Consider the following 27,476-nt stretch of genomic DNA (forward strand, 5'->3'; position numbering starts at 1 on the left):
AACCAGGTTTCCTGGGACGAAATTCTGACCAGCTCCTGCCAGTCTAATGTAAGGAGTGGGGGGAGGGGGATTACTCCCTATCATTTCTCCCAGCCCAGCCATGCTGACCGAGCCGGCACCCCCCCCTCCTCTGCTTGTGGCAGAAGCCTAGGCCCCGTTCGGGCACAGGTCCCTTCTCCCCCGCCAGGCAGGTCACCCCAGCCTTCTGTCTGCTGATTGACTAAACAAAACGCCCCTCCCGTGGAGGGGGCCAGGGCCGTAACGGGAAGCCCCCGCGGGCGCACGGAGGCTGGGAGCAGCTTACCTGATCCTTCCTACGGGCGACCCGCTGGTGGCAGCAGCCGTAGATGGCCGCGATGAGCAGCAGGGAGCAGGCCATGCACACGATGGTGATGATCAAGGGCATGCTGAACCGGTCCTCGGTCTCCTCCTTCAGCCACTTGCTGGCATAGGTGACGTTGCTGATGCCAAGCTACCACGAGCAAGAAGGTTGAGGGGGCAGATCCAGCAGCACCCACACTCCCTTCCCTCAGGGCCTAGCCTCTGCTGACAGAGCACCCGCCCCCCCAGGTGCCCCCTACAGTCCTCTTTCTGTGGCACCGCAAGTGGCCCAGCTCCTGCCCGCTCTCCCCAGCCTGGGCCTGCATGCAACAGCTAGCTGCCGTTCAGCTGGGCGCATGCAACTGTGGCATACATCACCCAGCGCGGCGGGGGGGGCCGCTACGCTGTCCTGCCATGGCAGGGACTCTCTGCAGCCTGCGCAGAGGGGAGGGATGGATGTCCAAGGACAACAGCTGGGCTGAGTGAGACTCCACGCCTGTGTTCCCGTCCCCTGCCGGTCCAAGCAGCGGGGAACTGGCTCCTCTTCGACACAGGCTAAAGCCCTTTAGAAATGGAGATGCTGATTGCCCTGGGGCTGGCACGGCAGGGAGAAGTGGGACTGTCTCTAGCGCCTTCCAGCCCCAGAGCTCCAGCCAACGTCCTCTCGGCAGCTGGCCCTGAGCAGCGTTCACCCAAAGCCTCCTCCCAAGAAATGGGAAGTGGAGTTCGTCCGGGGGGGGGGGGAGACTGACTCACCTGCTGGAGCTCTCCCTTCTTCGTCTCCAGCAGATCAAACAGCTCCTTGGGCGCGGCATTGGCTGTAGGGAGAAACCAGCCAGAGGTGAACGGCGGCCCCTGCGTAACGGCTGCGAGCGGTTGTGCCATGCGGAGCTCGGGCCATTCAGCCTCTGTCTCACACATGAGGAAACGGTGCGACTTGCCCCAGGCCCTGCAGTGAATAAATGGCAGCCCCCTCCCTGCCGGTGCCACCGTGATCAGTGCCTTGGGCCTCTGCAGAGAAACCCAGGATTAAACGGGGGAGGGAGACCGCCCAGCCCTCTCTGCCGTTAGGCTTGGTGCATGGGGTTAAGGAGGCCACAGGCCCCAGGAGGCTGTGCTCCTGGTTGTGCTTTGCCTACGGCCTGGATGCTTGTTGGCTTGGAGCCCAGGGCTGTAACTCTAATACCTTTCCGCAGCGCGACACCCAGGCCCAAAGCACAGTGGTTCAAAGGAACGTTTAACCAGGGAGATTTTGGGTGCCAGAGCTCCAGCTGGGGGAAGGGCTGCCTGAGCCCTGCATGGGGAGCTATGATGCAAGTGCTGCAGAGCGGGACGATAACAGAAATCAAAGCAGGAGCAAACCTCACAGGACAGCTAGTCCCTGCCCCCGCCTGGGCTGGGCTGGTCCCTCCACGGGATCCCACAGCGCTCTGTCCACTCCAGCTGTCCTGTTTGTGCAGCGGCTTAGGGCCACGTGGTGAGCGGCTGCAGCCCAGGGGCTGGGAGCCGGGGCTAGCGAGATCAGCTTTGGGGGTTGGTTTCCAGCCTCACAAGCACCAAGTGTTTCAAACAATCACCCTAAGCACGTACTTGAGTCCCTGAGGGAAGTCTACACTACAGTTGAATACCCATGGCTGGCCTGTGCCAGCTGACCTGTGCCAGCTGACTTGGGCTAAGGGGGTCGTTCTAAGGGGCTGTGTAATTGCAGTGTAGACGTTCGGTCTTGGGCTGCAGCCCGGCCTCTACGACCCTGCGAGGTGGGGGGGATCCCAGAGTTCAGGCTGCAGCCTGAGCCTGAATGTCTACCCTGCAATTAAACAGCCCCTTAGCCTGAGGCCAGCTGTGGGTGCCTCACTGCGGTGTAGACATACCCATAGCCCAAGAGGGCAGCTCCGAATCACAGCCCCTGCGTACCCTGTGCCCATGCCGCGGGAGGGCTTTTACACCCGCCGGCTGTTTCTGGCCATCAGGTAGTGCTGTGTGCGATGGAAGCAGACAGCACTGGGGAAGGTGAGACAGGGAGGGTGGATGGCTGAAGAGCAGCTCACAGGCCAGGAGTCACTTCCCTGCCCCCAAGGGCAGGCGTCCTTCATGGAGCACGGGAGGGATCGGATTGTTACCCGCAGTTTGGCAAACAGCCTCTGCCAAGCAGCGGGCTCCTAAATCTCCTGAGGAGGTGAGGCTCTTACTGAGGTGACCATGCAGCTGCAGGGGGGTTGGGAGACGCCGTAGCAGGGCTGTGTGCCCAGAGCGCCAACTTGGATTATCTAGGTCTGCCTGAGCTTTGAGATCCCCTCTCTGCACACTCGCCCGCATGAGACCACTGGCCAGGTCTGGTACCAGCAGCTCTCCCTGGTGGGTAGAGGGGGGAGCACCATGCATCACTTTCACTTTCTCTCCCCCGCCCCCCCTGCCCGCCCCACGCCATGAGTGGCATTAAACAGAGAGGCAGGTGCTACCCTCCTCAGCTGTGAGAGCAAGTCCCCGCTCCAGTACCAGCTGCCTCAGAAGAGAGTAAAAGAGCCCCCGTAGGGGGCAGTTACAGAATAGCCTGCCCCAAGGGGAGATCTCTTCCTGACCCCAGACAGCTAGCAGTTAGCTTCTGTCCTGAAGCATGAGAACTCTGGCCTGTCCTGCTTGTGTAAACTGGCTGTAAGCTCCTGGCCTTGCTGAAAGAAGGGGAGTCCATCTCCAGGCCCTGTACAACACTGTCCTCACCTCTGTGGGTGCCCAAAGGAGGTCAGTCCTTGTGGGGCACTTTAACCATTGAAGCACCTGCAGCCTGGACTGAAACCTACCACCTCATTTCACGTCAGCAACCCAACAGCCATCGAATTGACGTTCGGTCACGCCTGAGCTGGGCTGGATTTGAACTGGGGCCCTTGAAGTGAGAGATCACTGCACAGCTACTCTCCTGCGCCTCCATGGGGTGAGGCTTTTCCTCCCTGGGCTGGGTTCCGTTCCCTTGTTGATATTGACTAATGAGTCATAACCTTACTGGAAGATGAAATTAAGCTGGTTCCCACTGATCCACCTAGCAACTAGGTTTGGCACCAGAGCAGTGGCCTAGCGGTTCACTGATTACTGGGGCCACTGGGCTTCCATCACAAGCCAAAGGATGACAGCGGGAACAATGGCGCGGAGCCCCAAACCAGCCCTTAATGGAAAGTACGGGAGTCCCCAGTAAGGCTGATTACACAGCTCCATGATTTCCACCAGGCTTCCCAGGCTTCTCCTGTGCTTCCTGAAAAGACTAAAATAGTGGTGCCCAAACTTCTTCTTGCCTCCCCCGCCCCTGCAGTAATGGAATGTGTCCGCACCTCCACCTTCCCCCACCAGGCCTGAAGCAGAGTCGTGGCCAGGCTGGGGCCAAGAACAGAGGCCTGAGGCCAACTGTGCGAGCTCAGGCTGAGAGCAGGGGCTGGCGGCTGAGCCACAGCCTGGAGCAGGGCTGCAGCTGGGTGCTGGGAGTGAAACCAGGACCACAGCTATGGCTGAGGCCGGGCCAGAGCGGGGTTGGGTGGGGCTCCTCCCTGCCCTCCATCCCTCATGGGGGGCTGGCCCGGGCCACTGCCTCCCCCCGCAAGCTGGACATTCCTCCATGCCCCTGTAGAGAGGGGCACACCCCACAATTTGGGGACCACTGGGCTAAAAGGTCTTTAGCAGTAAGATGCCCCCAACCTCTTCCCTCTCCCTCCTGCAGAGCCCGTGGGCAGCGAGCAGGGCTCACTTTGCACAGAAACACCGAGCACAGCAATCCTGTTGGGGGCATTCCCAGCGGTGTTCAGGCGCACGGTGCAGATGTCTCGGCTCCGGTTGAACGTGGCCTTCACAGCTTTGCAGAGCATGTTGTGCAGGGAGGGATCCCCAGGGATGCCCTGCAGGGACAGAAAGCACACATCAGACAAGCCAGGGCCAACTGCAGCACACAGCAGATACAGCTTCCAACCAACCTTCTGGGCTCCAGGTCTGCCTGGGTCCAGCTCCCCAGGTCAAATTCCACCCAGCACTGTAGTGCAATGAGCCTGACAGTTCTCAGCCCTGTTCTGGGGGAAAGGGCAGGTGTTTACAACACAGAACCACACCAGCACTGGGCACACATTGGCCCCTTTGTGGGTGGAGTGTGAACAACCCTCTTGCCCCAAGAGGTGGTACCAGTGCTACGGTGACCGGACACCTTTGAAATGGAGGCCTGGCCTGATTTAGTTTATCGCTCTACGGTACTTATACGCCCCCCCCCCCCAAAATAACCCCAGTATCTGAGCACCTCCCAGTCCTTAATGCAGTTATCCTCCCACGCTTTGATGGTTTTAGCCTCACAACACGGATGGGAACGAGACACAGAGAGGCTAAGTGACAAGTCCAAGGTTACATGGGAAATCTGCAGCTCAGCCAGTAATGACCCCAAGTCTCCCACACCCCATGCTAGAGCCCTAACCACGGGGCCAGCTTCCGCTGCACTAAAAGAATATGGTCGGGGGCTTGCTTTTGAGACACTAAAATAGTGGCAACAGTTTCCTGCCTGGGGAGTCCTGGGGATGGTCTTGCCGCCAATAAGGTGTTTGTGACACTGCAACCCCTTGGCAAAGAGTGCCCTGTTCTTTGCAAACCCCGCTCCCCTCAGACCTGACAAACTCACTACACCAAACAGGTCTCGCAGGGTATTTGCCAATAAAGAAATGCTCCTAACAGGTCTGGATTCATAATCATGGTGAGCTGTAAATATGATAGTTGATAAGGTATTGCTATTGAACGTATGCTTTATGGACTTGGCGTACAAGTTAAGCCACCTGAGGATAATGTATCTGCGCAGAAAGCAGGTGTCACCTGGCCCTGCTGAGCCAGCAAGGTAGTGCCAGGTGCTATTTGTTGACACCCCCCCCACACACACCCCCGCTCCAACCCAAGACCATCAATGGAAAACCCCCAGAGACAGCTGCAAACAATTGAAACCACTTGGAGATGAAAAGGAGCATTATAGCAGGCAGGCGCTGACCCTGGCTGGGAATAAAGACAAAAGACTAATTCAGTGTATGGCCGGGGGGAAACGACACACATGACCTACTTTATTAACTAGGAAAGGGTGTAGCCCCAAGTCTGGGTTGTTATCATTTTGTTTTGTATTGTAGACATGTTTCCACCCCCTCTCTGTTGTTTCTCGCTAACTCTCGGTTCTTTCTTAAATAAACCGTCTTTTATTTCATGACACATGCTGCGTGGTTTACAGGAACGGGGATTTAAGGTAAAACTGGGGCCCTCGGCTCCTTTGGGCGGCACAACATCTGGGATTTCTGCAAGCAGCCGGGGCTGGATAGCACAGGAGAACGATTCGCAGGGACTCAGGGCCTGGGACTTCCCTACTACTAACCTGTAAGGAGAAGCCAGGGCGGGCAGAGGCCAAAGGAGAGGGCTTGCGAGGATGGTGGTGGCAGAGATCCCCCTGCACGTTTTGCTGAGACTCTCACAGGTGGGAGGCTTGGGGTAACAAGGCTGCTTTCAGGCCCAGGTGCCCCGAGAGGCATCACAAGGTTGCCTCTCTTTCTAGACCCCCCACCTCCAAGTTCTCCAATGACCCACATTGGCTGCCTCCCTCCCCATGTAAACATGGGACCAGTCTCACGCTGGTCTCGCATAATATCCCCAGAGAAGACTGAGCGCTGTTGGGCACCACACCACTGGCTTGTTGAGCGGCAGTGGGCTTCTTGCCCAGGGCTTTTTCTCTGCTGCGCCCAGATGCCCCAGCTGCTCAGGGTCCCATGAGCGTCCCTCCTGGCTGTGGAGTCCACTGCCTCCCCACTTCATCTGCCTTGTGGCTCAGCCCCAAGGCAAGGAAGAGTTTTGAAGCAGTTTCTTTATCACAAGCCAAATCCACTTGGCCGGAGTTCTTCACCAGGGCACGGCCGGCCTTATCTGAGGGCTGCAGCTTTTGGAGTTACAGAAATAGCAACTCCCCGGAGGGGAGCCAGATCACAGGGGTGGGGGGGAGTGTTTTAAAAGGCAAAGCCCAGCCAAGGGAGAGGGTGCAAAAGCCACCCCGCATCACAATAACCAAGTGCCGCTTGCACGTCCCTGGCCCCGGCTTCAAACGAGCTGGGCTGTGCGATTACTGAGACATGGGCCAGGGGAAAGGATGGGGCAGGGTAAACAGAGCCCTGCAAGAGAGCAGGCCCGACGGATTTGTACAAAGAGCCCCAAGCCCCAGAGGCAAGTAGGGCCCCATTCAGCTCCCATCCCACAGGGATGTGTGAGCAAATGGTTGGGCTTGTGACACGGAGCGTGTGCTGGGCGGGTACCTGCTAGTCCCAGGAGAATGACCAGCCAAGCAGCGAGCCAGCCCCGCCTGCTGGCTTTTAGCGTGCTCCGGCCCGCCACTGGCAATGTACTCTGGTTAACACCACCCTCCCCGCCACCGTGGGATGGGGGCTGCCCTCCACCCCATGGTTATAACCCACAGCACCATCAGCCCCCAGGGAAACCCCAGCACAGAGAGGGCCGAGCTCAGACTGTGCCAGCCAGTACGGCAGCAGCAGGGGGAATGCTGAGCTGGGGCGCAGAGTGTGGAGGCTGGCAGGAATGCCAGTGGGCACCTGGAACAGTGCCAGGCAGGGCTGGGGAGCAGAGCCCAGGAAAAAGGGGATGTATGGGAGCTCCTGGAACAGTGAGGGGGGGGGAGCTGAGATGGGGCTCCCAGGCAAAAAGGGGGTACCTGGAGAGTCCCGGAATGGTGCGGGGAGGGGGGGGCTGAGCCGGGGAGCAGAGCCCGGGGGAGAAGGGGGTGCCCAGAAGCTCCTGGAACGGTGCGGGGTGGGGGGGGGCTGAGCCGGGGGGCAGAGCCCAGAGGAGAAAGGGGAGCCCAGGAGCTCCTGGAACGGTGCGGTGTGGGGGGCTGAGCTGGGGGAGAAGGGGGTGCCTAGGGAGCTCCCGAAACGGTGCGGGGGGGGGGGGGGGGGGGGAGAAAGGGGAGGCTGAGCTGGGGGGCAGAGCCCGGGAGAGTAGGGAGCACCCAGGAGCTCCTGGAACACTGCTAGCCAGAACTGAGGTGGGGAGTGGAGCACAAACACTGCTCCCCCGTCTCTGTCTGTCTGTCTCCAGCCACTGCCTGACCTTATGCTCCCACCGTAGCTCTCTGGGGGTAGGGACCGTCCCTCTGTTCTTTGCACACACAGAGCCCAGCGCAACGGGGCCCTACCATCTTGGTGCTACCGCAACACACACCGTACTAGGGCAGCCGGGGAAGCAGATGAGCATTGATGCTGCTGCTGGGAACTGGAGCACAGGGGACAGTGAGGTGGGGAGGAGGCAGCCGGTGTGAGCCCAGAAGAACCGAGCTCCCTAACCCCTCACCTCCTAGTTAATTCCCTTGAGCCATCCCACTCGGCCTCCCTTTAACTCCTGGGCTAGGAGGAGCCGGGCCTAGCCACACAGCAGTGACCCAGAAGCTGATGCTTCCTTTGCCCGTCCTCAGCCCCGTCCCGTGGAGAGGCAAGCCCGGTCTCTCTGCCAAGCCCCTGGGCTGGCAGCCACCAAGAGCAGAGTTGCTTTATTCCTGTCCTCTGCACCCCTGACCTCCCAAGGAACAACCTCGCCCCGTCTTGTCTAAATATTTGCGAAAAGGCGCCCGTGGCGGTGACAGGATGCACATGCTCCAGAGGAAGGAATGTTCCCCAGCTGCTAGCATGGGGGAGTTCGCCTGCATTGTTAGCCCCCCAGCAGGGATGAGGGCCCTTGGCCTCAGCTCCATGAGACCGGGGAGAGCTCCAGGTGCTGCCCATCTCCTGCCCTTTCGCTTTCCAGTGGGAAAGTCAGGCCCTGGCAGGCTCTTCAATCGCACAGCGAGCTCCTCTGAGACTCCCACCTCCCTCTGACCCAGCCAGCCCTGTTCACTGGTCGAGGCAGGGATCTGGAGGTGCTAGGCCTTGGCTATGGCACTCAGCGCACTTGCTGCTGAAGGACCCACAGCAGCGTGCCTAGGGGCCTGCTAAGTGCCACGCGGGGCCACGCCTGCCCTGCTGGCAGCTGTTGTTCCTGGGCACACTCCCAGGGGGCCAGGCGCAGCTCCCGTAGGAGGGCCGGACGCCCTATCCCGAGAGCTGACAACGGAAAGACGAGATGCAAGCAGTGAGAGGAACCAGCAAAGCGGAGGTAGGGCGCTCGGGTGGCCCCCCGCGTTGGCTAATGACGCACAACGGGACGGGGCTAATCATTTACTTATCTTTTTAAATGACCCCTTTAAAAATTCCCTCTCAAACCACAACCCTTTGTGCTCCCTTACCATCTGCCTCTGTCCCTCCCCGCCCCCCGCCAAAAAAGGGCCTCGGCTTGGTATGCTGGGGGAAGGGGGAAAAGGGGGAGCAGCATTGGCTGCCTTTCCCCCCTCTCCCACCTGGCATTACTAGGTCCTCTCCCCACCAGGGACATGGCTGATCCAGGGCTTGGGGTGCTAGCCTGGGATTTAGGAGTTCTGGCTTCAAGTCTCTGTTTGGCTGCAGCTTTCTGTAGGCCCTTGGGTGAGTGGCTCAGGGGAAGGTCTTCCGAAGACACCTATTCGGCCCCTAACGCCGTAGGACCAGGCACCTTGTTGCTAGTGGTGCTTTTGGAAACCTTCTCCCCTTAGGGGCTGTGGGCCTCTGCCCCCCAGATCATAGCACGGTGCGAGCGCCCAGGCACGTTGCAAGGGGAAATCCTCTAAAGACTGTGAGGCGCTCAGCTAAGCTGGGGAGGGGGTTCAGATGAGAACCTGACTCTTTCAGTGGGGCCCGCTCCATCTCTGGGGGGACCTGTGACTGTTAGAGGAGATCAGTGAGTATCAGCCTGCTGGATGCTGGCTCCCAGGGGCGCTGACTCCTCTTAGGCTCTCTGTTCGAAGGGATCTTTTCCATCCCTCCATCCCAGCTGAACGGGCTGAGGAAATCAGTGCTGCCCCGAGATCGGCTTTCTCACACACCCCGTGAGCTGAGTCCTGCCCCATCACAGTCCACTGGCAATGGGACAAAGGCAAATCAGGGTCCCCCCCTGCTGAGGGACAGACAGCAAAGAGGACGTCAGCATGGGGAAAGGCGTGAGGACAGGCAGAGCCCTGCCTGCCTCTGGCACCTCCTGCTGTGGGATCTCACAGGTCTCAGGCAGGCTCAGAGCACACCAACAGGATGGAGCCCTGCCGTTCCCCCACCTACTTTGAGACTCACTTTGGGGCCTCCGGGACTTTGGCTTGAGCGACGACTCTGAACAGCTCCTTGGCAGTGGGGCGGCATCAGGGCTCGGGTGGCTTTGTGAATGCTGATTGCCAGAGACGTTGGTGCACATAGGGATTTAGGGGCCTACAGGGTTAGGCAGCAGGGAAGTGGCAGTTTTGAAAATGCCAGCGGTGTTTAAGAAGTGGCCGCAGGCACCTACCTAGTGGCCATAGGCGCCTGCATCCCGCTGAGGAGCTGGGCTGAAGTGGCTTGCCCCAGGTCACACGGGCAACTTGTAGCAGAGCTGGGAACTGACCCCACTCTCTAGTCTTGGTCTCTTCCCCTCCCTGGCTGCTACAAATGAGCCTGGCCCTGCAGAGCCATTGCTGGCTCGATGGAGCAGCGAGCGCAGCCGCGTTAACATCAGTGTTGCCAACTCTTACGGTTTTTTCGGGAATGGAAGGATTTTGGTTGGGGCTGGATCCGGGCTTCGGCTGATGTGAGAAGCTCCAGTCCTCTAGTGACCCACCAGAGCTGCTGCAGAAAGAGCTCTCTCTCTCCCCTTCCCCAGGGAAACGCCAAGGGAGGAGGGAGCTAGAGACCCCAGCAGCTCAGCTCCTCTCCTTCCTCCTGTGAGCAACCAGGAGGGGACGGTGCCTCTGCTCCTCTCACTCCCTGCAACACCTCCCTGGGGAGGGGTGAAGAGTCCCTGGGAAGCACCCAGCCTGGAAGGAGGAGAGGGGTCCCCACTGCAGCCCCCCAGGCTTGGGAGAGGGGGTAAAGAGCCACAGGAGGAGCAGAGTGGGCTGAACTAGGGAGGTGGGGGCTGGGTGGGATGAACTGATGGGGCGAGGGCTGGGCGTAAAACTGATGGGGTGCTTAGGACAGGCTGAACTAATGGGGATGTTGAACAGGGTGTTGGGGGGTTGAACTGATGGTGGATGGAGGGAAGAACTGATAGGGTGAAGTAAGATGGGCAGAACTGATATGGGGACTGGCTGGGACAGGACTGATTTGGAGGTCAGGGGCAGAATTAATTGCAGGGCAGGGGATGGGGAGATGTTGGGGTGAGAGCTCCTGCAGTGGGGGACGGGGGGCAAATCCCCTTACTCAATACATTTGGGAGAGTGAGAGGCACTAATTGTCTCACAGACCCACGCTGGGGCTGGGCAGGGGGAGTTGAAAAATCAAAGGACAGGCCAAAAAACCACACTACCGTCTTTTTAAAAAATCTCATGATATTGTGGGCTGTCCTCCTGATTTGCTGGGGTTATGCTGTTTGATCTCTTGACGTTCCCAGTACTGCAACATTCCCACAGGGGCCTGTCAATATGATGCTGAATGCCGCAGGAATCGGTCTCCCTAGCAGCTGGCTAATTCTGCAGCACTTACTTAGCGCTGAATAAGGGTGCTGAACTATTTAAACCCTGCATGGGACTCACCAAAGTAATGGAAAGCCTGGCCCCCTCAGGTGAAGGGGGGGCCCACAGAATCCAGAACTGAACTGAAAACGGAGGGCAAAGAATAAGAAACAGGGATGGGGTGCAGCTCACAGGTCAAACTGAGGGACCCAGAGGGGAACGCCATGCACAGAATGCCAGACAGAGTCCACTGCTCCCACAAGGAGTCAATGCAGTCGGCTGATGCCATCCAAGGAACTCTGCACAGACAAGGGACTGGCAAACGGGCCTCCAGTCACAGGAACACTGCCTCCCTGTCCTGCTTTGATGTGTGGCTGTCCTGGCCAGTGCCAGGCGCCTGACAAGGAAGCCTCAGGACTTTGTGGGGCCATGGATGGGTCAGCCCAGGAGACCAAAGGGCTCTGGTTATCTGCAAATGTCAATTAATCACTCTGCTCGGACATGCCCTGGAGTGGCTGCCTGTATGGGCAAGAGGATGGTCCTGCCTTCATGGCCCATTCGGTCACTGCTGCCTCTACAATGACTGCCGGTGGCTATGGATGCCTCTCCACTAGAAACCACCAAGCTCACCACCTACAGGCTCCCAAAGAGCCATGGGACAACTTTAAGTCCCTCCTGACTTGGGCTGGGGTGGGTCTGCTGCCCTCTGAGGCAAACATCTCTGTTCCTCATCCCCAGTCTTCTGAACCTGCCAGTCCCCCATGGTTTCCATCTGCTCCAATGCCTCCCTGCCCCTCGGAGTATTTTACATTCTTTGGCTGGAGTTGACAGGGCCTGACGGGCTGATCTAATCTGGTTCCCACACTGGCTGGAATCTTAAACTAACATCCCCAAATGAGGTAACAGCACTTGAATCAACAAACCGCCCTAAACAGATGGACAGGGAGAGAGAACAGAGATTTCCCCCCTCTGCCACTCTCCAGCTCAGTGAAGTAACTCAGTTCGGCACTGAGCGTGGCTGACGTGGGAAAATCCGGGCTTCAAGACAGGGCTTATAACATAGCAAGCTTGGCGTGCGCCTGCCCCAGTCGGAGGCCTGCTTTCCCATGTCAGTCGCTGTGGGGGTGAAGCTGCCAGGCTGCGACAATCCACAGATCTCCAGGAAGCAAAGACCTGCTCTCCCAGCCCTATTCCTTTCCTTTTCAGGGGGTGAGGGAAACAAGTTGTCACGGGCCCTTTAAACAACAAATCAAATCAATGAGATGAATGATATGGTGTTTCTGAGAGGCCCTGCCTAGGGAAACCAGCCCAGCTCCGGACATTATACTGAGCAAGGGGCTTCCCCTTTAAAAATTCTTCTTGCTACCATTAAGGATCTGGGTCTGCACCTTTGTGTGATGCTGTTTTCCTCTTCCACGCTTTGTCTGGGTTGTCTAGTTAAATCACAAACTCTTTTGAGCAGGGCCCGTCTCTCACTATGTTCATGTACACCACATAGACCACTGGAACCCCAATTTGGGCTGGGGCCTGTAATACACATTTGAATCAATTCTGGAACGAAACAGTCCTCTTTGGTAGCTCTTGGTTTGCCGCTTTCCCTTGTGTTACGAAGTGCACGAGATTCTTTCACCTGACTGTCAAGGTTTGGCTAGAAACTTGTTTATCAGATCATCAGAAGGGGGAAGCAGATGCTGCAGGTTCTCAGTTATCTGCTTAGCTTGGGAGACATACAAATCGTTCTGATTTTCAGGAGTTCCTACCATAGGGCGTTAAAGGCAGCGGAGCGGGAGGCGTTCCAGGAGCTGGTGAGGCAGGCACCTTCGAATGCTTGTGGGATGCATAATCAAGATCTTACTGCAGCTGCTTAAATATTTAATTAGCACATCGTATTAACATTTCAGATAATTGCCATGTCTCTAAGAAATTGGAGTTGCAGACTTCCTGATGAGCCTGCCAGACAGTGCGAAAGTGCAGGTCCCATAAGCACACAGGAGATGTGGACGAAGCTAACCTATGATGTTCACATGCCGACTACCCGGAAATGAGCCAGAGGGGAGGGTTGGTGAGGTTGGCTGTGTAGAGACAGACACCATCATCAGGAGAGGACTAAGTCCAAGTCCCTGCTGCTAAACTCCTTTAGCTGTGAGTAGCAGGCTGCTACAGTCACGCTCACACACACTAAGCTAGTGTCCATTCTCTGCACACACACCTCTTCTGAACATCTGAGGTCGATGGGAGTTCACGTCCCTATCTAGGGTGTGATTTTGTAACAAAGATGTATATACAGACAGACACCACAGGGTCTCTGCAGGGATCAAGCCCTGGGACTGTCAGCACCAGAGCACCAACCCTGCCACTTAGGCTAAAGGAGGAACTTACTCCTTGAGCTGTACGAAGCAACAAGTTCTTACAGTCGCTAGGGTCTGCTGCAGGGAGAAGAGAATCCCTGGCTACAGCCAGCGTGTTAGACAAACAAGATTAAAAAAAGTGACAGCCAGTTTAGGTGCAAATTTTAGAGTTTGTAAATAAAATACAGGAGAAACATTTTCATGAATGAATATGTACACAGGGTGGTTGAAAACTAGAGGTTATTTTTGGTCTGGATTTAAAGATTTAGAGATTTAACAGAGATTGGGATGGGACCTAACGTGGGGAACAGATTATCCCACATCTGCCTACAGCAGAGTTCTTATAGCTTCCACTGCAGCACATGCATCTGGCCAGCGTCAGACAGGATACTGAAGCAGATGGACCTTGGTTCTGATTCAGTCTGGCAAACTATGTTAAACAGCCCCCTGCAGTTTGCAAACCTGTCTAGTGCTACTGACTGACAACATGGAAGTGAAACTAACTAGAAACACCAGCGAAACAGGCCAGTGTATCTTCATCCTCCAGTCCAAGTGAAATATACCAGTGGGGAAAAGTAAAGAGGAAGGTAGGAAGAGCCAGACTGGATCAGCCCTGAGGTCCATCCAATCCAGGATACTGTCTCTGGCAGTGGCCAATACGAATTGTTTCAGAGGAAGGTGCAAGAAACACTAAAGTGGGCAGTTCTGGACTAACCTACCCAGAGAAGTTTCCTCCTGACCTCCGCAGTGAGAGGCTGGCTTATGGCCTGAAGCATGAGAGTTTATCCCTTCCAGACATGTATTGTTATTTTAAATCCTGTTTAACTATGGATGCTTTATCCATATTATCCATGTTAATGCCGAATGCTTTTTGGAACCCTAAGCAATTAAATCATCAGAGGGTGTTATTAGCAACACAGATAAAGACCCAGATGGGGTTTTTAGTCTGATAGTATCCATTTAAGGAGCTAATTTCCCCCCAGTAGTGGCAAGAAAGAGAAGGGGTGACTGATGACCAGGTGGTGGCAGCAGCGAGTCATTTCCCATCTCAGATGTTGCCTCTCAGGCTGCGATTTAGGTGCAAGCTTGCACCAACCCCACAAGAGTGCTTTCAAGGGGCCCACTGGCCAGCCATCAAGCTATTGTATTGCTTGAGAGGCCAGAAGTGGCTCAGAGGCCCTGCATCTCAGAAATGTGCAGGGCTGCCACTCACAGAGTCCCTGCCATTTTCAGGCTCTCGTTTATGTATGTTTTTTAAGCCTGCATGGTGGGAAAGGGGATTGACTGTACTTTCAAAACTACTTCCGAGTCCATCCCTAACATCCATCCCCAGAGCCAGGGGTTCAAGCTGGACCCAGCCGGGAACATCTTCACCTCTCAAACCAAGCACTCCCGCCCCCCCCTCCCCCTCCCCCCCCCCCACGAGTGACAGACAGGGATTAACAGGCTGATAAACAGAAGGGGGAAGGTCTGCTTCCTGGTCCTGGCAGCTTCAGAACTGCCATGATCTGTATGAATAACGATGTGTACTGCACAACAGACTCTTTCATCAGAGGATCTCAATGCATTTTACAGACATTCGGGAATTGCATCTCCCTGCATTCCAGTGAAGTTAGGATTATTCCATTTTACAGGTAACGTGAAGTTTAACTGACCGCTCTGAGGCCACGCAGGGAGAGCCACGAAAAGGACCCAGAAGTCCTGACCCCCTCTGACTCGGTATTTATACTACCATGAGAACCACCGGCGCCAGAAACTAGAGCTTTATACTGTCCGAGAGCAACTCCGAATCTGAACTGTGCTCCAAATCTGAAGCAGCCGCTAGTGTTCTGTGGCAAGTTGGCTGGTCGCATAATGCTGGCTCCTCCTCCTCATTTCCAGGGTGCTACATCATATTACAGACAGCGAGAAATAAACTAAATACTTTCCCAGATAAGCAACTGCTGTGGTAGCCACTAGGATGTTATGTGACAGTGAATGACAAGTGAGGGGTCCCTGAGCTGTGGTGTGGGACACATTAAGAAAGAGTCCGAGTACTTTTGGTAGAAAAGATAAGTGCCGGGTTCTCCTTTCAACCTAAACCAGTTTTACAGCTGGTAACTCCACTCACTTTAGTGGAGTTGCTCCTGATCTTCCCCAGTGCAAGCAAGAAGAGAATAGGGACTTTTCTCTCTCCCTCTAGGGTTTTCTCAGAAATTAGCTGTTAAAATCATGTCAGAACTGAAGTGGAGGGAGAGGGAGCGAGAAGGTAATCTGAATGGTGTGGTTTACTGGTCCACCCTCACAACCTGCCATGGCCAGACATGAATCTCATTTCCTGCTGGAACCCCAGTTTTCCAGAGCTGTAAGGCATGTGGGCCTAGTTCTAACTGTCTGCAAGATACAGGACTGTAACACTGTGTCTGGCCCCTTGGTCTAACAGGGCTTTTTGGACCTTAATATAGTGAGTCCCAGATTGCAGGTCATTTGCTGTAAGACGAGCAGTCATGCTACCTTCTGCCGTGACGTTGCTAGGTCTCATAAAATAAGCAAGGTCTGTCTGTGCTAGAACTTGGATGGGAGATCTTCAAAAACCAACCAACAAACCACCTAGCTGCTGCGCTGAATGGTGCTGGTGACTCGGGGGGGCCACTGTTCACTCAATATTGAGCAAGCTCCCCAGCATGCTATCGGAGGCCAGTGCGCCCCTGGAAGTATCATCTCGTAGATGAGATATAAATCCAAGGTCCTGACCACTTCTGGGATGAAATTCTGGACCCAATCAAGTTAATGGCAAAACTCCAACAGACTTTAACAGAGGCAGGATTTCACCCTGGTCTTTAAAGCTCCATCTGCACTTTCCCCAACCAACTTGGGTTGGTTAATGCTTGTTTTCTGACCATCTTCCTACTCTGCTGATTATAGTCTGCCTATCTTTAACTCCTGCACCAGTTTCAACTGGATATGGTCTCTTGCCTTATTGGGAAGTATTGCTGTGTACTGTTAAGCAGTTGCCATTTTCCACCCCAGAAGTGATTGCATTTCAGTAGCTGGTGAAATCATTCCTGTGCCTACAGCTTGTCAAGCGCTTTGAGATCCCTGGGGTTAAAAGCTGCAGGGAAGTTGCTGTTGTAGCCAAGGACAACGGGGTGTTGTGTGTAAAGGGGGGTACTCACACAGCGTATAGGCTGGTTCAGGGTTAGAATGATTGCTGAGTCGCTGGACAAGTTCTGGTTCTCACAAATGAACTGGAAAAAAAAAAAAACAACCCAAGTCATTTCTGCGTGGTGGAAGGACAGCTGGTCGTTGATGCAGCAGACTGATCAGAGACACAGGGTTGCAAACACTTAGAATCATAGAATCATAGAATATAAGGGTTGGAAGGGACCCCAGAAGGTCATCTAGTCCAACCCCCTGCTCGAAGCAGGACCAAATCCCAGTTAAATCATCCCAGCCAGGGCTTTGTCAAGCCTGACCTTAAAAACCTCTAAGGAAGGAGATTCTACCACCTCCCTAGGTAACGCATTCCAGTGTTTCACCACTCTCCTAGTGAAAAAGTTTTTCCTAATATCCAATCTAAACCTCCCCATTGCAACTTGAGACCATTACTCCTCGTTCTGTCATCTGCTACCATTGAGAACAGTCTAGAGCCATCCTCTTTGGAACCCCCTTTCAGGTAGTTGAAAGCAGCTATCAAATCCCCCCTCATTCTTCTCTTCTGCAGGCTAAACAATCCCAGCTCCCTCAGCCTCTCCTCATAAGTCATGTGTTCCAGACCCCTAATCATTTTTGTTGCCCTTCGCTGGACTCTCTCCAATTTATCCACATCCTTCTTGTAGTGCGGGGCCCAAAACTGGACACAGTACTCCAGATGAGGCCTCACCAATGTCGAATAGAGGGGGATGATCACGTCCCTCGATCTGCTCGCTATGCCCCTACTTATACAATACTTCAATCAGTTCTATAGCCTGTGTTAGGCAGGTCAGACTAGATGACCTAATGGTCCCTTCTGGCCTTAGAAGCCATGAATATGAATCAAGGGGCAGAGATGGCAAAGGCCTGGCAGGTCTACGGGGCCCATCTTCCAACCCTTTATAGGTAAGTGTCCTGAACAATCTGGGCACTTCTAACCAGGAAACTGTCATCTGACCTGTATTTGCTAGCATATGTGCCAAAACGGGCTTAGGACCTAGAGCAAGGGGTCAGGTGGAGAGATCTGGGTCTCACCAGCGTGTTCCTGCCAATAAGTGGTTCGAGTCCGACACTCCGTCACGTGATTTATGGGAGTCAGCCATGATGCATGCCCACCCACTGTGAAAACAAACCCCCAAAACATTTCCCTCTCCCTGCTTCCTGTTATCACAGCCCCCTCTCCTGTGCCTGATGCAGCTCACGTCCTAGCCTCATCATCTAATTTCTGTTGTTGTTTATAGCATGCCCAATTTCTAGAGCAAACAAAATGACCAGATATGGCCTCTGTCCAAAGCCATAACAATCTAATTCCTCTCCAAGTCAGTCAGGGCTGGATTCACAAAAGTACCTGGGTGCCTAAACCCCAGATTTAGAAACCTAAGTCCCAGTTTTGGCTCCACGGCAACCCTCAAAACTGCCGCTGAACCCAGGAGATGCCAAAACTCCCTCAGCACCTGTGTTTGCCTTAAAAATTGCCGCCATGCCTATGTTCCTGCCTCTGGGCCTCGGCACTGATGCCTCACTCTAGGTACCTGGGCCCCTATCTCCCACTTAAACTCCAGAGCAATTCACAAACCGGGGGAAGACAGGCGTTTGGCCGTCTACATCATCTGTGGGGCGAGAGGTGTGCTCAGAGATCGTCTACCAGACTGGGCCCATCAGGTGAGTTCAGTGGAGGGAGGGGAAGAAAAAGAAGAGCTCCCACATAACAACTGCAGCAGGAGAGATTGAGGAAGCCCTACATCAGTGTATCTGGTAGCCTAGTAGTTAGTGGCACTCACCTGGGATGTGGAAGACACCCCCCCACCCATTCTCCCACTCAGGCAGAGGGGGGACTTGAATTGGGGCGGGGGGGGGAGTCTCCCACATCCCAGGGGAGTGCTCCAACCACTGGGCTGAGTAGTGAGGGAGGTAGGACCTTTCCCTCTGCTGCTTGGCTTCTTGCAAAAACCGTAGATGGCAAACCCCACAGCTGGGACTCACAAGCGGAGCTAGGCACCTCCCTGCAGCCCAGACTTAGCTCCAATGCAGGGGCAGGGCTTAGCACTCCCCCCCCCACTCCCCGCTTGGCATCTCCCATTGGCCAGCTTAGGCGGCTCCGTGCCTTGCATGCTGGTTTTTGTGAATTACAGTGTAAGGCACCTGTCTGTCCCCATTCATTGTATAGAGAGCCTGGGCACCTACCTCCTGTGATTTTCTCGGCACCGAGTCACTCGGTGTCACAAAGCCTAAGGACCTTTGGGAATCCAGGCCTCGCGCCCTCCATTATACTCCCCATCCCACCCCGCAAACGAGATGTCTTTCCTGAACAGCTTCCCAACAGTAGTCCTCCTTCGCCCCATCTCCAAATCTATACACTGCGGGGCGGGGGGGGGTCTGTCCATTCCTGTCTTGCGGGCTCATGTGTTTGTAGAGACTTCCCTTGCAAGAGATCACCCCCTGACGACAACAGAGATACATACGCAATGACACATGCCATAAGGAACCCCTGACCTATGCATACATTGGGTGCTACTTCAAATGAATACGCTGTTTTGGGAATAAAACACAAGCCCCTGATCCTTGAGCAGAAAGAGGGTCTCTATTTGCTGTCAGCAGCAGTAGTAGGGCTTGTATCTTTTCAGTGGTCCAGCCACCAGAGAGAGACCTGATCACACATATTGAACCTGGCATGTTCCAGCGCCATAAGGCTTGACAGTCTTAGGCCGCCCAAGAGGACTGAGCCTGTTCTTCTGCTGGCTTTGGGCACGCCCACCTATACCCAGGCCCTTGTTACCTGACTTTTGAGCAGGGAGTCAGTGGGCTTGGATTCCCTGCCAGGAGTTGGAGTGTGGTGGCTCAGTGATGTGCTGGCTGTAATAGAGATCACAGTTCCAGAGCTTGAGGCTGGTGGCTGTGATATAACACCCGACTGCCGTGTGGTTGGAACTGCAACTTTCCCATGTTTGGTAGTACTTTCCGTAGATGCCACAGGTTTCACTGACTGATGTCCATTCTGGGGGGTATGTTCCTTGTCCGCAGTAGCACCTGAGCCCCTTACTAGACATCAGAACACAAACAAACAAGACGTTGATCAGTTATAGCGAAGCCCGACCAAAATGCGAAGAGCAGACAGGCACCACGAGGAGCAATGAACGGTGAACTGCAAAAGGAAGCTTTTGCCTAAACTTTACATGACATTTATTGGCAGCCCTACCTGTATCCTGAAGTTTTTTGTCTAGGAATTCCTTAGTGGTGTTTATTAAAATAAAAGGGGTGGGGGGGCAGGTTAGAGAATACTGATATGTAAAAACTTGCTGTAGATTGTTATATTCCCTTGAGATGAAACCTCACCACTCTGGGGCCTGAAGGCTGCCCTGCTTTATGCCAAGTTAAAGCCACTCTCTGAGGAGATCTGCCAGGGGCTGTGATGGGGGGAGGGTGCCAGCTGAATGCCCCCCATAAATCCCCCTTATAGAAGGATCTCGCTGATTTCTTCCAAGAGAAAACTGACAAAAATCGTGACCTTCCCCGTCCCCTCAGCTCACCTCCTCTCCTACAACTCTCCTCCTTCTCCCCTGTCACAGACGCAGCAGTTTCTCATCTGTTCTCCTCCCCTAACCCCTTCACTTGCCCCAGTGGCCTCCTCCCACCTTATTTCCTGATCTCCCTCATGTCTAGGCTCATCCCCTCCCTTATGCTTCTCCTTAACCTCTCTCCTCCGACTCCTTCTCCTCACAACACAAACATGCTTTGGCCTCTCCATTTTTTTTTTTTAAAAACCCACCACCTCTGTCCCCACTTGCTGCTCCAACTACTCCCCCCATTTCCCTTCTCCCTTTCATCATGAAGCTCATTTAATGCAGTGTCCACAGCTGCTGTCTGGAGTTCCTCTCCTTCCGTTCCATCCCAGACCCTCACCAGTCTGGCTTCTGCCCCTTGCAATCCACTGAACTCGCTCTTGACAAAGTCTCTAATGACCTGTTCTTAGCCAAAGCTCAGAACCAGTCAGTGCTCCATCCTCACCCTCCTGGAGCGGACAGCTGCCTTCGATACAGTCAGTCCTGCTCTTCTTGAGATCTTGTCCTCCCTTGGCTTTCATGACTCTGTCCTCTCCTGGTTCTCTCTAATCACTCCTTCAGTGTGTCCCCCTCCGACTTTCTATGAGGGATCCACAAGGCTCTGTCCTGGGTCCTCTTCTCTTCTCCCTCTATCCTTATCCCTGGGTAATTTCATCCATAAACACTAATTCAACCACCATCTCTATGCTCTCTACCTCTCTACTCCAGACCTGTCTCCTTCTACTCAGAATCAAATCTCAGCCTGCCTCTCTGACACCCTGTGGATGTCTAGCTTTCAGCCTAAGCTCAGCATGGCTAAAAGAACTCTTAAACTCTCCTGCAAAAAAAAAAGGAAAATCTCCTCGTAACCTCCTCTCTTGATCACAGGCCTGTAACCTGGGCATCATCTTTGATTCAGATCTCTGTCTAGGTCCTCACATCCAGGCTATGTCTACAGCATGCCGATTCTTCAAAAAAGAACTACATAAGTTCATGGAGGATAGGTCCATCAATGGCTATTAGCCAGGATGGGCAGGGATGGTGTCCCTAGCCTCTGTTTGTCAGCAGCTGGGAATGGGCGACAGGGGATGGATCACTTGATGATGACCTGTTCTGTTCATTCCCTCTGAAGCACCTGGCATTGGCCACTATCGGAAGACAGGATACTGGGCTAGATGGACCTTTGGTCTAACCCAGTATGGCTGTTCTTATGTTCTTTCTGTATAACCTCTCTAAGATGCAGCTTTTTCTATCCATCCACACAACTAAAATTCTCATCCAGGCTCTCATCTTAATTAGAGCAACGTCCTTCATTCTGGCCTTGAAAAATACAACCTTGCCCCACTCGTATCCAGAATGCTTCTTCAACGATCGTTTTCCTAGTCCATTGTGTTGACCATGTTGTCCCTTTCTTGGCATACCTCCACTGCCTCCCCCTTCTCCATCATGTCATACATAAGCTGGTTTCCATGGCATACTTGCTACATTTTCAAACAAGCACAGACGGGGCCCTGGTAGGGACAAGCGAGGAATTTGGCCTCTATGCTCCATTTGGTCCTGAGCCTCTTTTGCTGAGGCTGTCAACAAGGGGGGCACTTGCTAGGGTGGCTTTTGTGATAGGGACCCCTGGCCATTGGACTCCGAGACACCAGGTGATCTCATGCAGGCCGCTGAACGGCTGCTGGGTGGCAGCGACTGCAGCCATGGCCAAGCTGAACTCGACACGAACCCAGGACCTAACCTAGCCTGGAAAGACTCCATGACCCATTTTCTATTCCGGAGTCAGCCAGCATTCCCCCAGCCTCCAAAGCCTACACACAGTCCTGCTCATACCTGTAACGGTTTCTGGTGTTTGGAGCTTCTGCGACGGAGACACGGCGGCCGGATCAGTGGCATCTCCAGAGCTGGGGATGTAAGCAGTGATGGTAGGGCTCGGGGCAACAGCCATGGGAGCAGCTGGGGTGGCCACGGAGCTGGGGACGGCTGTGGAGGTGAGGACATGGACAACTGGGACAGTCAGGGCACGGACAGTGAGGGGTTCTGCAGAGCCGGCAGTGGTGCTGACCACTGCTGCTGCGCCCTCAGAGGGAGCACTAACTTCAGTGGGCGGGGTGTTGGTGTCGGCAGGGGGCAGAGTGCTTGCATGAGTGCGGGATGGGACACCGGTGGGGGGCAGGGTGCCGGTGCCCGGCGAGGTTCCAGCATCAGCGGAGGATGGGGCGTCGGCACCACCTGGTGTACCAGAGGTGGGGGGGGGCAGGGCGCTGGCAACAGGCAGGGCCTTGGTGGAAGTCGAGGCAGTAGGCAGGATGCCGGTGGAGGGTGAGGTGTCAGCTTTGGTGGGGGTCAGGGCGTGAGTGGGGGTCGGGGCACCTGTTGCGTCAGTGGGGGGTGGGCTGCCCTTGGAGGTGGCATTGGCAGACGGGGCACTTGTGGTGGAAACAGCAGTCGTGCCTTCTTGTCCAGCTGCACCTCCTAAAAAACACAAAAGGGCCAAATGGTTACAAAACGAAAGGGAGGGTTTCCTGCCTTCCCTCCAGCCCGCCCCTCCACCTGCTCTTCCCATGCACCAGGTCCAGCGCGGACACGTGTGTAAATAGTTAATGTGCGGGAACCAGCCCCTGCCCACTGCTGAGAACACTCGCTCAGCACTTCCCTGGCAGCCCCTATAGGACCAGCTCACTGTGTGGGATTTTCAGAAAATGCCCTAAGGAGCAGCGTGGCAGAGGGGAGGGCTGAGGACGAGGTAAGGAAAAGAAGTGAAGAAACCAGTCTAAAGGGTACAAGTATCATAAATTGCATAGAACTTGGAAGGAGGAGCACAGATTGCAGGAGGGAAGAGTTTGGAGGAGGCACCAGGAAGTCGGTCTGTGTGCACATGGCTGGAATGCTAGGTGCAGACACAGCATCTCTGTAAATAGTTCTTACTGAAGAGCCTGTTGAATTTTACAAGCGTTGAGCCCTTTCATATTACCACCTAGACTGAGGCACATGAAAAAACACGTAACAAGCCAATGGAGGAGCATGTGAGACTTGCCCTTGATACCAGGCAGGCTCTTTCCCTCTTGCCACCCCTCTGCATTTTGTTCCCACGTCACCTCCAACCCAATCTTCAAGAATACCCAGTTGAAGACTGAGTCTACAGAGAGGATCTGTGGCAGAGGGCAGCAGCGAGACAGCTCAAAACCACAAAAACCCAGTTCAGAGGGGTGGGCAAAAGAATAACACCAAAATTGATTTAAATTAACAAAAAAAAAAAAAAAACCAACCGAGCAGCAAACCAGACAGGATACCTTGCACAATATACATTCACCAATGGCTCCTGCAGCTGTCTCCTGTAGCCATTCTCCTCTGCCAACCAGGGGTGCTGGAACAATTTGTATAGGGGAGGTGCTGAGAGCCACTGAATCAAACTGTAAACCCTGTATATGATGGAAACCACGTCAAGCCAGGGGGTGCAGCAGCACTCCCAGCACCCCTCATTCCAGCACCTAGGCTTCCAACTGCCTGAGTAGGGTACGTCTACACTTTCAAGCTGGGGGTGTGATTCCCAGCTCACGTAGGCATACGCATGCTGAAAGCGGAGTGGAGCCGCGGTGGTGCAAGGTGCTGGCCATGCCAAATACATAAGGGGTGGCTAGCCCTACTCACGCTGCCATGGATACAATGTATTTTTAGCATGCTAGCTAGGAATCGCACCCCCAACGCTAAACACAGACATACCCTGACAGACTCTCCCCCAGCTGGAAGACCAGGGGTTTGATATGGAGAGAAAGGAAGTCCCCGCCTTAGGTCTCTACTTGATTGACAGCCCCCTTAGTCAATTGGCTTTACACTAGGCTCACACCCGGGTATTTTGCTGGCTTGGGTCTCACTGAAAGCCTCCCCACCAGTACAATCGCCACCCTCCAAGCCATCAGTCCTGCTCACTCTCATCCTTGCACAGATTAGGGCCTGGGCTGAGTTCCCAGCTCACCTGCTGAGTGTCCTTGGGCAAGTCACTTCACCTCCCTGTGCCACCTCTATTCACCATCCCAGCTTTCTGTCCGTCCTGTCTTGTCAGCATTTTGGGGCTGGGAGATTACGCGTATGTGAAGTGCCAAGCACAATGAGGTCCTGATCTCCGCTGGGGGCCTCTAGGTATCGCCATACATATTAAATAATAAGAATATGTTGGGGATCTGATTTCCCCCAAAGCTGTGGTTGTTGACCCTGCCAGAGCCAATCAGGTGTCCGCCTGGATCGCAAATGGCCTGTGTCCATGTCACCTCCAGCTGTAGTCATTTCATACCCTCCACCCCCTCACATGTTCCTCCACAGAGGGGAGCTTCCGTTAACTCATTCCCAGATACAAAAATCTGCAACCTGTGACTTTTCCTGGATGGATGAGAGCTGCAGTTCTCACTCCTCCTGCCCATCCTACGTAACCAGGCTCCCTCGCACATGGACAGCAGTCTCAAGAGGGACACGGGCTGGAATGTAAGCAATGGAATTCCCCCCCCCGCCACACCCTTTGTTGCAGCTGATATCAAAAGGCATAACAGAGAGAGAGAGAGAGAGAGAGCGAGAGAGCGGAGAACGAGATCTCCCGCCCACCCGCGAGCCCCTGGCAGGAGTGATCTATCTATATAAGAGGCATCTGTTAGGTGGGACCATCAACCCTGACAAAAGGCCATTGTTTCAGCACAAACCCTGTGATGCAGTCATGGGATGGTGAGGAGCCTTGGGAAGCCCCTTGTTAAACACCCCTCCCCCCAAAATTCATCAGAAGGTGGGGGTGATTTTTTTTTTAAACCTCTGATGGAGCTCAGCTCAGCCCTGGCATCTGCCCAACCCACCCCACCCCACCCCCCGTCCAAGGACAACTTATCTCTGGGCCTCAGGCAGATTCTTCTGAAGAGCAATTTTTGGCGGCTGGAATGGAGCAGATGCCCTAAATGGTATGCAGGTCCTTAAGCTTCCAGGGGAGAGGAAGTCCTCAACCCCGTCACTTCTCCCCATCTCAGCTGACACACACCACGTCCTGGGATGTATTTTCAATACACTCATGTTGCCAGCAAAGTGCAGCTTAGGCTAAGCCTTGGCTAGAAAGACCAACCAGTGGCTGAGTCCTTGCCACTGGTAGGAAGCCAGTGTGTCCATACCCATGTTTGCTCTAATTTACTTTTTGCCATCCATCTATTGGAGAAAGTTATCCTGATGCCCAGCAGGGGCAAGGAAGCTCCTATCACCGTCAGTTCAACTAATGGACTGCCAGCGAGGACGCATCTCACTGCTCCTATGCTAACAGGTTAAACAGTCCTCCTGCTGCTGTTTCACAGACACTGCTAAGGAGGCCAGACTGGACATTTCGGGGTGATAGCATCAGGGTGAGGTTAGTAACACCTCATTAACTGGACTTCCATCTCTTGTAGCATGCCAGGGAAAACTAAGAGATACCCCGTTAGTCCCCAGGTTTGTTGGAAGACAGTATCTTGGAGGTGGAATCGTCATGGCAGCTTAACAATAGTTGCGACAAATCCAAATCCTGAAAGCAAAGGCATGTGGCATGGGAGGCTTTGAAAAGGCAATTAAAAATTCACACACACGCAGCAGTTTGAGGTTAAATAGTCTGGGAGGAATAAGTGCCCTGAATAAAAGCATAACATGATCATGTCAGTGTGCATGAGAGATCATTTGTCTCCCTCGAGGGAAGTCCTAGCGTGGATAAGAGTCTCTTACCGAATGCTAGCTACAGGAGTTACCCCCTCACAGCAAATGAGGTGGGTCTCTGGTTGCAATGCTGAAAGTGCCAAGTTCAGTCCTCGCTGATGACTGAGCCTGATTCTCTGTTGCCCCGTGTCTTGTGTAGTCATTCATGGCAGCACAAAGTGGATGTGAAACGCTCCTGTTCTGAACTGATCGTACTTGGCGGTGGTGCGAATGACCATCTGAGCGGCTGGGCAATGAAGAACCTGCTTCTCTGAGCTTCATGTTGTTAGGGCTTGTTCCGTTTATCCAAACCCAACAGAGGGCCACATCATTGATTGGTGTAAATTGGCACAGCTAAACTAAGGTCAACAGAGTGATGCTAATTTACACCAACTGAGGATCTGGCCCAGAGTTTTAAAACTGAAGCTCTGGGGGAGGAGGGGGAGGAGGAGAAACTGTGGCAGGATTTATTCGGAAAGGGCCCCCGCCTCCAGACGAGGGAAGAGGCGGGTCCCCGGCTCCGGGAAGAGGTAGGCCCCTGGCTCCGGGCACGGGAAGAAAAGAAAAACACACCAGAGCAAAGCGCCTAGAAAAGGAACGTCCCGCCCCTAATGCCATCTAAAGCCACCCCTCTCCTCCTTGCAGCTCCTGCTGCTACGTTCTTTCCCCATCCAAGCCCTTTAATTTCCTCTCTCTGTAACTCTCCCTCCCCCCAGTCACCTCGTCGAAAGAGCTCAGATTGGCTCCAAGTCTATTAATAGTGGGAAAAGGAAACGCAGAAGAATAACCTAGGAAATTGTGGGCGACACACCCCACTCAGCCTGTCAAGCAGGCAGAGTCCCACTCACACCGTTGCTGGCCAAGAGCCCCTGCTTCTCTTGAAACCTGATGGGAGACCGAGGGGCATGAGGCCGTGCGGTTAGTGGGAGGGGAGAGACAAACTGGGGCTGAACAGACCTTTGGAAATGCCTGTTTCTCCTTTGCAGCCTTTCCTGCTTAAATAAGGGCAAAGGGTTGACGTCATTAAGGGGAAGATGGGATTTGGAAACCCAGCATTGACAGGGGAGGGAGTCAAGAGTCTTCAATTCTTTCCCTTTCATCACGCAAGATCCCACAGTGCTTTGCAAACATTACTTACAAAGAGCCACTCCACCTGTCACTGAATGGCAGCCACCGCTGGGCAGCAGCTGTGCCGGGAAGTGAGGAAGAACATAATCTCCAATTGAAACCGGAAGGGAAATTAGACAGAACATAAATTACTCATACTGGAATGTGGTCAGGGCACCGGGGCAAGCGCTCCAACTGCTGACTAACGTGAGTCAGGATATTTACTGATCACATGTGGGCAGGACCGCCGTTTTATGGCATTGTAGAAAGACAGCATTTCTAGCACAGCGCCCCCTGTGGACCTGCTAGCACACTGGTCACAGTAGTTATATTAGTCATACTCTAAGCCAGTGACACTCAGACTGAGGCTCGGGAGCCGAAAGTGGCTCTTTAATGTGTCTCCCGCGGCTCTTTGCAGCACATGACATTAAAACACGGTGTGATATAACTATTAACCAATCAGGATGCTTTCACTATGTTAATAACCAACTGTAGCTGATAAAAGAATAATACCTGGTCAGTCATTTTGCTGTGGCTCTTTGAGATAATGTTGATCGCTACTTTGGTTCCTGAGTATCACGGCTCTAAGCCAAACGATGGGGTTACAGCGCAGACAATAACCCAGTGCCATTTACCCCATAGAAAAGCAGGTGTCCACATGACAAAAAAACACTCACTAATTGGCATTAATTAATCCCTTTGCGGCTGACCTCACGAGAGGCGATTAAGAGGTGGAGAATGAACTGATCCCCTCACCTCTTCTAC

At 54.1% G+C, this 27,476-nt stretch overlaps 1 protein-coding gene across 3 annotated transcripts in view; it reads right to left on the reverse strand.

The window, feature by feature from the left end:
- The window catches only part of PODXL (podocalyxin like), a 93,227-nt gene that overhangs the window by 14,793 nt on the left and 50,958 nt on the right, over positions 1–27,476 (reverse strand). For all 3 annotated transcript variants that reach the window (XM_048836688.2, XM_048836690.2, XM_048836686.2), the window contains 6 exons: positions 21,747–22,388; positions 19,151–19,413; positions 16,359–16,430; positions 4,052–4,199; positions 1,078–1,139; positions 305–472 (listed from right to left, as the gene is read on the reverse strand). In XM_048836688.2, the coding sequence (XP_048692645.1) occupies positions 305–472; positions 1,078–1,139; positions 4,052–4,199; positions 16,359–16,430; positions 19,151–19,413; positions 21,747–22,388 (1,355 nt within the window). The remainder of the gene's footprint in view (positions 1–304; positions 473–1,077; positions 1,140–4,051; positions 4,200–16,358; positions 16,431–19,150; positions 19,414–21,746; positions 22,389–27,476) is intronic.

Source organism: Caretta caretta, chromosome 1 (assembly GCF_965140235.1).
Source record: "Caretta caretta isolate rCarCar2 chromosome 1, rCarCar1.hap1, whole genome shotgun sequence".
In the NCBI taxonomy this organism is placed as follows: Eukaryota; Metazoa; Chordata; order Testudines; family Cheloniidae; genus Caretta; species Caretta caretta.